The 12,351-nt window shown below is 40.0% G+C and overlaps 1 protein-coding gene across 1 annotated transcript in view; it reads right to left on the bottom strand.

The window, feature by feature from the left end:
* Positions 1-12,351, bottom strand: part of LOC121873787 — a 29,526-nt gene that overhangs the window by 5,964 nt on the left and 11,211 nt on the right. Inside the window, exons 2-3 of the mRNA XM_042377490.1 lie at positions 8,869-9,105; positions 4,495-4,760 (exon numbers count right to left, since the gene is read on the bottom strand). Of these exons, the coding sequence (XP_042233424.1) occupies positions 4,495-4,760; positions 8,869-9,105 (503 nt within the window). The remainder of the gene's footprint in view (positions 1-4,494; positions 4,761-8,868; positions 9,106-12,351) is intronic.

Below are 12,351 nucleotides of genomic sequence, written 5' to 3'. Positions count from 1 at the left end.
CGCAGCTCAAACTGTGAGAGTGGTAGAGGTAATATGGGCAAATTTACCTCATCTCCCGATTCTAAGACATAGATTACCTTGAACCACAGTGATCCTGTAACTGTTCCGCCCTTAAATGTGACAGGATAAACGTAGGTGGTGGCGTGACAAGAGCTATGTGTCTAGATAGCGAATAAGCTATCACGCTCGCACGGCCCGGCAAATACTTGAAGTCGGGTGCGAACTGTATGGTCAGTTACCAGCACGCTAAACGCCCTGATAAATTCTTCCCATGAAAAGATTCTGTCACGGCTACATGATCTGTGTGGACTGTTATCGGATATCCCAAAATGAGACCCGAAAATGCGTGAGAGCCCACACTACAGTTAATGCTTTCAAGTGAGAAGCTGAATAACGTGTTTCTGCATCGTTGAGGGTGCGACTGGCGTATGCTATTACACGCCATTTTCTTGATGATCAGTTTGCATGAGCACAGGGGCAACCCTAGGCCGGAGGCATCGGTACACATGGTAAATGGTTTGGTATAGTCCGGAAAGGCCAACACTGGAGCGTTCGCTAAGGCGCTCTTAAGGGCATTAAAACTTTTCTTTGTTCCACGTATACTCTACGTCATTTTTGAGGAGTTGAGTGACTGGTGAGGCTAACTTGGTATAACCTTCAATGAAAGAACGGTAGTATCCTGATAATCCCAGGAAACTACAAAGATGATCTGGATTCTTGGGACAAGTAAACTTCTTCACCGCCTTTACCTGTGTGTATACCGTTGCCATCTACTACGTGTCCGAGATATTGGATTCTGGATTTAAAAATTCACATTTGGAAACTCGTAGAAAATCTATGACTGGTCTCCATCCTCCATCTTTCTTGAGAACTAGGAATAAAGGCGAATTCCATGGATCCCTTGAAGCAGCGGAGGGAGGATTCGATGAGGAATTGGGAAGGAACATGGTCTATTAACAAGGGGCGAGTAGTGGAGGCAAGTGCACCAGTACAGAGCCAGGGGACACCGGGACATCCCCCACTTGCTTTACGTCCCACCCCTGAGTAGACGATCACCATGTAAACAATGTCATCTTTGACCACACCCCGCAAACCACAAGGGATATACAGTAATAAACGAGGCAGCTGCAGAGAATGGAGGGCGGCCGGAGTCAATACCAAGACCAGAGACATTGCTGAGGACAATTTCCAGCTTGAATTTCATGTACATACACTAATACTGAACCGGAGGAATGTGAGTTCAATATAGATGGATATGACTCGTTAACGAAACTTCCCCAAGAAACTTGCAAGAGAGGTGTGGTTATCTATGCTAGACCTTAGATCCAACCAAGTGCGGGTGCCGGAAGAGGATGTCTTCGAAGAATCAGAGTGGTGTAAAATTAAACTAAAAGATCCCCACAATGTAGCGTATTAAACCGAAGGAACATAAGAGCCTTAATTGACAATGTAACGGCGCTAAACCCTAGCCACCTCCTTGTCATGGGGTGACTTTAATAATGGCGACATCGACTGGAAAAATTAATCCACGCCAAACGACCTAAATAATCCCGCCACTCTTTTCGTAGAAACTCTGAGTGACAATTTTCTATTCTAACATATTAAAAATCCGACTCACTACAGGGAGAAGCAAACACCTAAACATCTGGACCATATCATAACTTACGAGGAGGGTATGGTGGCCAATTTGGTACACTTAGTCCCCGTTGGCACCAGTCACCACGTAACGTTGTCCTTCAGATTTAACTGTTACTTGGCTCATGACAAAAGCAGGTCCAGATTCAAACATTACAAAGGAAATTACGACGGGATGAGGAGGGGATGAGGAGCACTCACTGGCCTGACTTACTTAGAAATAAGAACGCAGGCACTACACTGAATATCATACCCAGTAAAGTTAACCATTCGATCGATAAAATATATATCAGAGACTAAACCCAGTGCTTCCAGGAATGCAAGGAGACCATTATACATGAACCATGCGGAGGTCGGCAACGTTAAGAAGAAAACTCAGGATTTCGAGACGTGGGTTAGGACAAATGAGCAGGAAAGGAGGATGTATGCCAGATCCAGTAACTAAGCAAAGTCAGAGTGTAGAAGGACTGAAAAAGAGTTCCAGAGGAAGAGTGCAAGTGAGGTGAAGTCAAACCCAATGAGTTTTTACCGTTACACAAAGTCGAAATTAAAAACGCGAGTAGGCATAACGGACCTGAGGCGTGAAGATGGTAGTTATGTATATTCTGACCAGGATAAGGCGCTGCTAAACAGTGCTGACCCACATTGTGTTCTCGGGTGAGGGTATAAGAAATAAACGGTCAACGCAAAAGATTCACATGAGTTCCGGCCCTGATATGGTACACCCAAGAGAGTTAAGAGATCTGTGTAACGAGCTTGAGGAACCTCTTAAGATTCTATTCTGAAACTGCCTCGTTGAGCAAAAGGTCCCCGGTAACTGTAAAATGGCTTATGTGAGTCCTATATTCAAGATAGGCGATCGTCACTCCACAAATAATTATAGACAAGTGAGCCTGACCAACATACTGTACTGTGTAAAGTACGAGAAAGCATCAAAAGAGATGCCATAATGGAACATCTACTACGAAACAACCTTGTAAAGGACTGACAACACGGTTTTATGCCGGGACGATCCTGCAAACACATATTTTTTTATTTTACAGGGAATAACTAAACCAGGCACAGGTCATCAACCACAACGGGGCCTGGGGGTGAAAAAATAAGAGTAAAGAGAAATTAGAAATATAAAAGTAAAAGTTATATTAATCTACACCACGAAGATGCCGGAAAACCAGCTTTTTAAAGTGAGACAAATTGTAAGAGAATGGCAACACAGAAGAAGGCAGAGCATTCACAGTTTGGCTGTGTGAGGAAAGAAAGATGTACTATAACGCATTATTGTAGTGTGACCGACATCCACAGAGAAACTGTGAGCACCGCGGGCAAGACGAGTGTTACGAGCCCACGGCCTGGCCGGAGGTACACAGTATGCAAAATCCACCGAACATTGCTCGTTAAAGTACTTGTAAAATAGAGAGAGTTAGTCAACATTGCAGCGAAGAGAAAGGAAAGAGAGATTATCAACTAAAGGAGGAGAGTTAATAAGATGAAATGCCTTTGATTGCACCCTATCTAACAGTTGGACAGAAGATAGGTCATCCCATATATGAGAGCAGTACTCCAAGTTAGGGCGAATGAGTTCCTTATAAACTTGAAGCAACTGCTGAGGAGTGAAGTAGCTACGGCATCTGTACAGCATTCCCAACTTTCGGGAGGCAACTTTAGCAATATTAAGGATGTGTGACTTCCAGGACATATTGGAGGAAATGGTGAGGTCTAACATATTTATTTCCCTATTTGGCAGGATGATTGCGTCCTGAAATGTAATTGGTGGGAGATCGTCTAATTTACAAAGTGTAATGGGTAAATATTGAGTTTTATTACTATTGAACTTAACCAAGTTTTTGTACCTCCCCATTCAGAGATGCTGCACAGATCCGCATTGATAGAAGTAATGATATCAGTTCTAGAAACAGATCTAGTTTGAGAATTAGGGGGAAGGGAAAAATGTGAAGAAGAGTGAAGAGTAGAATCATCAGCATAAGAATGGATAGAATTAGTCGTAGTGTGAAGTAAATCAATGATAAAAAGAAGGAAGAAAGTAGGTGAAAGATCTGAACCCTGTGGGACACCACTATTGGAAGAGAAAGAGCGAGAGGTCGATCCCTCGACAACAACTGCATGGATTGGTTCTCAAGGAAGCTAGAAATTAGAGAACAAAGTGGGGGTGGGGGAGTTTAGAAAGCAAAGACTTGTGCCATCCTCTGTCAAATGCTGTGGAGATATCGAGGGCCACGACGAAAGTTTCCCCAAAATCCCTAAGAGAGGATGACCAAAGATGGGTGCAGTAGGAGGGCAGATCACCAGTAGATCTCGCTTACATACTTGGAGCTGGCGGACGTCCTTCCCACAAGGGGTCACAGCTCAAGTTTGAAGAAGCCACAAGTCCAGAAACCTGTGAGGGCAAACTTTTTCGGAGTGAGAATTGTGAACTCTTGGACCAATCTGCCAGAGTGTGTTGTGACGGCACCGACTGTGAGCCCATTCAAGGCCAAACTTGACCAACACTGGGGCAGGCTACGATATATTCAAGAGCCAGAGCATGCCCAGTACTTTCCACCAATCAGTGGCGAAGAGGATAAAAGTAAAAAATAAATTATGAATCTTTTCTGTACATTCTATACATTTCCCTGCACTGCTCTCTTTGCATCACCTGTCTCCTTTCAATTTTATTTAAAAAGAAAATAATATTTAGTCTCAATATTTTTCTTTAGGGATTTTCTTTGTAATATTCACATTCTCTTACCATATTTCTTATCCTATTAATTTTCTTTAAACTTTCATTTATTCATTGTGAATGTTAGTTCTAAACTATTTAATCAACTGTATTTAGATATGACCAAATGTCGAGTGTCATACTTATCTACAGCTTTTACAAGTTGTTCCACATTCTCAGGTCGGGTTGGATACTTCGGCAGTGTGAGGGCGGCTGTGAGGTTGCCGCGGTAAGCTGTACCCACGATGAAGGCGAACACCAACCAGGCTGCTACTAACACAGGGTTGGATCGACTGGTGGAGAGTTGCCCAGTGAAGCCCTGGCCCAACAGTGTCCCCACCACCTCCTGCACCACAGCTAAGGCTTCTATCTTGCTGTACTCGCCCCTGTACACATTCATTCGAGTGATCTGAGAAATGCCACAAAATTACAAACACATCTCCCCTGCAAATTTAGGCCATAATATCCGCCAACTGAACAACTTTTCAAAATTAATTATGAAGAGAAAAATGCAATTTTAGCTGAGAATAATATGACTTCAGTTATAGAGAAAACCTTGATATATGAAGAAATAGCTTAACGGGACTTGGGCCGTTTACTTATTTGGACGAAAAACATGTTTACAAAGATGATCTGTAGAAGTTAGGCCCATATGCAAGATCAGCCGTGGTGTATACCATGCAGTAGTACTCCTATGGTTGTTATGCAAGAAGCGTTTTTGGCTAAAAAAAATATGTACGATTCGTTATTGGAACATGGGGAAATTTCGTGGTACACGTACCCCCCGCCCGATGATCATTACATGGGAACTATTTTTGAAACCAAAAGAAAGAAAATTTATTTGGATGGACATAAAATGTATAAATGTGCAAAGGAATAATATTTGTTATACGATATACTCCCTATAAAACAGCACATGCAGCATTGTATTGTTCTTTTTAAAAGCGGTCCGTGTTTGTGTACGAAAAATGCCGCCAGCCTCTACTTGTCTCATCGCCGTTTATATCCTCCAAATTCGCCTAACCATCATAAAAGGTAAACCTTTAAGATAACTAATACAACTAATTTATGTGTAGAAATGTATTGAAATCAAATTAAACTGAAAAAAAGTCGTAAATGGTCTATTTGAAGAGTGGTGAGAACAGCTTCCTCTGGAATGGTGAATGACGTCCTTTATCAGAATTAATATCGACCCAATTGTCGTAATGAGCGCAATTAATAACCGTCCAGCACTACCAAAATAATTATTTCCTTAGTATAATTACTTATTAGCCTAGATTTCATATTTAATAAGTCCAAATATGCCAGGTAACTAGTGCTAGGTACTTCCCAGGCATGTTTCATTTGTGCATCAGTTTAGGGACAATTTGCTACTAATAAGATAAATTCAGTGACCTAAATTCATGTTTTATTTTTTATTCCCTTAGTGACTCGATGTATTACAAGAAAGAACTACTTTACGACTTGTTTGGGCCAACAGTTAGAGTGGTGATATTAATTAACTTTGCCATTGACAGTGGTAGAATCAAATGTAGATATATTGGCTTTGTATGTCCATGATTTCAACAAAAATGAATAAGTCCTTCTAAAGTAAATGGAATTGATGCTATTATTTTCTTTTGGCCATCCAGGTAATTTAATGATTTTAAATTGACCGATTTTTACCAGTTAAGTTAGGTTAGGTTTGGTGACATTGAAATTATGTTTTTTCAAATGCCAAGTAGGTGGATGACCTAAACATTAATTTTTTACCAAATTGATTATGATTAGATCAAAAACATTAGTCTAGTTTTTTTTACAAATTCAGACTCCGTAAAGTTCAAATGACAATCACTTCATGATAGATGTTTCATCCTATACACTAAGCTACTTTATGTAAGAGGAAAAAATTGGCACCAAATTGTATTGTTTAATACCAAAAGAAGTCATTGATGATAATATTTAATAACAATATTTCAGGTATTACGACCTGGTCGTCGGGTCGGAACACCGTCGTAAGTCGAGGAGAGACTCTAATACGTTTTCATCTTTAAACTCCTTGTATCTTACCTACCTCACCTTGATGCTCCACTCAATTATAGCTAGATGTAATAATTGTAGAAAGTAATCACAAGTATGACTCCCTTTACCGTCAATTGTTTTTATATTACAATTCTTGGATATTCAAAGATAATGAAATTATGAATCTTCAATAAATGTGATTTACGTACATTCTAATGATGACAACAGAAATATGTCGGACTTGACTAATTAACTGTAACCAGAAATTGACCTAAGTGAAGTTGTCCTTAATCTAACCCTTAAAATATGAAAGACAGTATACTTTATTTTATGATAGTTAAGTCAGTTTCCAGTTAGGTTAAGTGAGGTAGGTGAGGTTTACATTTTGATATAGATCATTAAAATTTTAAAGGGCTTATAATTTTTGTTCTATGAATTTCTCACAAAAAAAGGGATGAAAGTTTTAGAATCACCATAACAATATACACTACAGTACAATACATTAAAAAATACAATAATTTTTCTAATGTGTGTTGCATATCAAACCAAACAAATCTGAATTTCCTTTGGAATTTTTTATTTTAATTTTTTTTTAACAGACAAAATTACCCTCAATATTTAGATGTTGGAAACTTATAAATATTCACCCTCATAAATATAGATGTTTCAGAATTCGCAATTTAACTAACACAATATTAATAACTTTATTTTCACTGACTATTCACCTTTCACCAATACTGAAGAAATAAATCTTGGTATCATTTGATTGAAGGGGAATTTTTCCGGTTCCAGGGAAGATTTTGGAATTTGCTTTCTATCCTAACCTCGGAACTGGTTCCCTGACTCGGAACAGAAAAATTTGGAGACTTTCCGTAAAATCCCCAAATTACTCATAGACCAGAAAAAATGCAGTTTCTGGAATTTTCTGAACATATATCTTGGAGAAATTATAACGTACTGTATGCCTTAATTATTATTATTATTTTTTTTTTGCACTCTGCATACATACGTGGATATTGCGTATTAATTTATTTGTGAAATTTGTGGATGATTTTTCTTTTAAAATACTTTACTCTTGATCATCCATATATTAAAACATATCCTGCTTTTAATAAAGGCCATATTCTGAAATAATCATTATCATCGTATTTTTATCCTTATTATTATAACAGTTTATATTAAACATTAAAAAATGCAGAAATGATTTGCAATTAATATTGCAGACTGTATTGAGGATATTCTTAAACCATTTAATTATCATCTTGTTCTATGTTTAACATTATTAGTCTCTGATTAGTTGGTAGAATTTCATGACTATACCTACTGTATATGGGTTCCATGACATTTGCTCACAAGATGAACCTAATCTAACCTAACATGTCTTCATTTCCATAATAGTTGAGCATATGCCTTGTAAACAAATGTCTGCACACTAACTATATGAAGGCTCTTTGGTGAGGATCTATATTCAGTATTTACATGTAATATATTTCCAAATAAAAGACTTTTTAAACAGCAGAGACTTTTCTCCGACTTCTGGTTTAGTCCATGTCTTAACATATTGTATACATTTTTACTCCTGACATTGGGGAAGTGTTCATGTCTTGTTTTCTTGAAAGGGTATTTATTGCATTACTATAATCAGGTGGAGAAAAGGAGGAAATATTATCTCAAGTTTTCATATCTTGTAGATAACTGGCCTTGTATAATATGAAAGTAAAAATTTTGGTACCTGTATAAGATAATTTCCTGTTTGATAGAAAACTAACAGTTATGGTGATATTTTTTCAAGATTTTATCCCAATTCATCTGTACAGTGAGTTCATCACTGTCATAACAAAATTATAATACCTAATATTGTACTTTGGTATATTCTACTGACTTCATCCACAGACCAGGCCATAGTTCTCTTTATTACACTCACCCAACCCCAAGTTCATGAAAAACTGATAACTTTATTGTTAGATTTAATAAGGATAAAGAAGAAAGGAACAGATATTACAGTGAATTCCTACGTTTTTATGGTTGTCACAGGCTTTATTTACCTATATTCACTGTAAATGATCGTATGTTATTCCCAGAATTGGCTTATAATCCAAGAACATAGGAAAATGAGGTGCACCTTAGCTTGGGATTCAAGTTTTTTATGCTCGTAAATCGTGTAGCAAGAGCAAACGTTTCGTGCCACTGACAACGTTTTCAGGGTGCAAGCATACCAACCCCCAAGTCTACATTACGATGACGTAGTAACAACAAACGACAGTCGGGTACCACCATGGCCCATCTTGAATACTCACAAAATTTTCACTCCATTGTATTACCACCGCCGGGATACCATGGCATGGTGTACACCACGGCTGATCTTGCATTTGGGACTAAAATGGTTAGGTAACTTCACAAACTTACAACCAATTAAACCGAATTTTATTATACTTTACGATTTCGACAGGTAATAATAGTAGTCAAAGATTCATGAAACCTAAATAAAAGCGAATTAAATTAAAATAATATCTTACTGTGACCAGGACCATACAGGTGAGAACGGCAGTGGCCAGGATGGCGGCCCACACACTGCTGGACAGCGGGTAATACAAACTCTGCCACTGAGGTTTCAGTGTGGGCTTGGCCATACCGAAACAAAATGGCGAGAAATCGAATATGTATGTGTAATCAAACTTGTCCAAGCGACTTGGAAGAACCACGTAGACAATACTCGCTATGAATGAAGTTCTAGCCTCCACTTGATTGGTCACCTGTGGATGTTAATGATAGAAAGTGTAATATTGTATTAATATGAGCCAAAAATTGTCTATGGAGCCCAAGCAGTGAAACTATAAGAAAAATAATTCAGAATTTTGTCATATATATATTCAATCACCATAACACACACACACACACACACACACTACATCCTTGACCACTGAAGGGTCAAGACGTACCTGGCGCTGCTCTGGCAGCAGCCAGGTCAACTGTTATGTTGGCCCATACCAAGTTTTTTTTTTTTTTTTTTTTTTTTTTTTTTTTTTTTTTTTTTTTTTTTTTTTTATGGTTAAGGTAGGGAAAGGATGGGAGGCATGCTGGGGCTGAAGGCACAGACAGACATGAGGGATAGAGAAGTCACAACATATAGTCGTGGGGGGAAAGATTGGAAAAGAAGTTTAACGAGTTAAAAAGAGGGAGACGACACCCCATGTCTTACATATTACAAAGTTTGTTGGCTAACTAAGCTAACCTAGGATTTAGGATGAGGTTGCACAATGGTTACTTTGGTAGACAATGACTAATTTGATTATACAATTATATGTTTAATAAAATCTTATACTGTATTACGTTATGGACTCACTACATTGTGACTTGTTAAATGTGAACTTATATCATCTAAGTTTTAATCTAAGGTGGATCACTGTGGCGGACATAGATGGGTCGCGGGTTGGGTTGTTGTAGTGCGGGCAGACTCCGGGGCCACCAGGCGTGGGGTCGCCCTCCGTTGATGTCTCCCCCGTCTTCCCCGCGTAGGTGGTCTCGGCTGTGAGGGTCGTCCAGGAGCTTGTCCCAAAACTTCTTCCCTAGGCGATGGAACCTGACGTTGAGGGCCTCTGTTCTATTTCTCAGGTGGATGGTTTCCACTGCCTCCTGGTAGGGTGGCGCTTGGCCACTGGCTGACCTCAGACACTTGTTTTGGAAGCTCTGTAGTTGTTGTAGTCTAGTCTTCCCGAGTGTGACGAGTGGTATAGATGGGTACTCCAACACAGGCCTCACCAGCGCCTTGTACAGGTGGACTTGTATCTTCTCAGGCATCAGTTTAAGATGTTTTAATTTGGCTGCAGCTGCTTTGGTTTTCTTTAGTCTGTCTTTAACGTGGGAAATGATGCCCGTCCGAGAGATGATGAGGCCGAACAACCTGCCTTGTTTAGAGTACTCAATCTCTTCGTCGTCGATCATCAATGGCGCCGGCTTGAATTTGGCTATGAGTATGACCTCGAATTTCGTTTTGTTTGTTTTTATTTCCCATTTATTTTTATACTCGTGAGATATCCTCTATTGCCCTAGCAGTGTTACATCGTCGGCATACATGACGTACTCTCTGCCGACGATTGGGGGTGGCAGGTTAGCCGTGTAGATCGTGTAAAGGGTTGGTGAGAGACAAGAGCCCTGAGGCACGCAGCTCGATAGTGAGAATTCTTCTCCACAATGTTCTTGCATCTTGATTTTGGCTCTGCAGTCCGTAATGAAGTTGCACAGCAGGTGCGTCAGGTTTTCGGGTAGCCCCTTTGTATGATCTTATACTGCAGCCCCGCCTGCCAAACTTTGTCAAACGCCTTGCTGACGTCCCTCAGTACTACGCCAGTCATGGCGTTGGCGATCTGCTCGTAGGCCTGGGCTATGGCGGTGGTTGTGCCTCGGTATTGGTGAAAGCCGAACTGGCGGGGATTATACACGTCTTCGTCCTCCAGATACATCTCCCTCTCCTGAACCCTCCTCCCCACCGGAATATCAACAAGTTGTCGCCAGAAGATTCTATTTCATTTAGAAAAGGAATGAAACCAGTGTTGAATAGCGGTGAACAGTGCTTAAGTCAGTGAAAAACAACTCAACAGTAACAGCTGAGTCGTACCCAAGCTAACCTTCACACAGTAGGGTGTGTCATAGGAGGGAAGATCAGCTAAAACTAATGGCCCATCACTTTTTTGGTAGATTTTAGTGTATATAAACAGAAAATAATTTCAGTTTCAATATTTTGCAACCTTTTGCTAGGTAAATTTTAGCGTGAAATTTATCGAAAATCTAGCGTACAGCTGCATTAGTGCATTACAATTAAATAGTGAACATTGCTTTCTGACTTCATTCTTTAACAACCCAACTAACAATATTTTTTTCTGTTTCAGATTCTGATGCATTTATAAGTTGATAATATTTGCGATGGCTGCTTGTGTCAGGACGAGGAACCAAAAATCCAGCCATCTCAGTCACTATCTTGGGTCTGGGAGAGAGCTCCTGAAGTCGGAGTTGCCTACATTGAGAGATGCTTTGAGATACGGTGTTTTAATCAGGCAAATCAGTGAAAAGAACCAAAGAACTTACACAAACAAAGACATTGCCAGTGATATGACCAAAGCTGTCTTGGCACAGTACACTCTGGCTAACGCTCAGTTCAAGCCTCCAGTCATAACAAGTCAGAAGAAGATTAGTGAGAGACTGCTAGCCAGTTGGGAAAAGGCAAGAGATATCTCTCTTGGGAGAGGAAAACTTGCAGTTAAGGACAGCTTTGCCAAGCAACTGGACCAGTTATTTGACATAATTACTTGCAAGTGCCCAATTGTTCTCTGTCCTGAGTTTGGATGCGATCGTGACTGTAAATCCGAGGCCCACATCTCCTGTATTTGCAAGCGTGAACTGAAGATTCCTGTGATCGAACTGGCATTTGTCAAAGCACAGAGAGAGAAGACTGGCAGTATAGGGGCTCTCATGATTTCTAGCCAAGATATTCCGGAGTCCAAGAGACAGGAGGCTGCCACAGAGAGACAGAAGAGGAGAAGAGTTGCCGAGGAAAAGAGACTTGAGAAGGCCCAGGGTGAGGTAAAAAAGGCCGATGATTGGAGTCAAGCTGATTCAGAGTTTAATGACTTCCCCATGGCTGATCCGAGTGCTGACCAGGAGAATGGTGACTTTGTCCCTAACCCAGAAAATAATGATCCCAAACCTTCCAGGCATAAGATTCGAAATAGGAAAGATATCCCGAGCATAGCTCTGGCCAGCATTCGACACCACACTGGTCTCAGAGAAACTGCAGAGATAACAACAGCTGCCTGGATTGACGGTGGTTTGATAACACCTGATGATGTTCACCTGGTGATAGATCATAACAAAGTAAGGAAAGCTCAGGAGAAACTTGTCAGTAACCTAGAAGAGGAGTTTGATAAGGGGATAAGAGAAAATGGAATCAATTGTTTGTTCTTTGATGGGAGAAGGGATGACACTAAAGTGTTCATGAAAGTTGG

This window comes from Homarus americanus, unplaced genomic scaffold, assembly GCF_018991925.1.
Source record: "Homarus americanus isolate GMGI-L3 unplaced genomic scaffold, GMGI_Hamer_2.0 scaffold25827, whole genome shotgun sequence".
Classification (NCBI taxonomy): Eukaryota; Metazoa; Arthropoda; class Malacostraca; order Decapoda; family Nephropidae; genus Homarus; species Homarus americanus.
The sequence above is the reverse complement of the archived record's forward strand: the minus strand, read 5'-3'. Positions and strand labels throughout refer to the sequence as shown.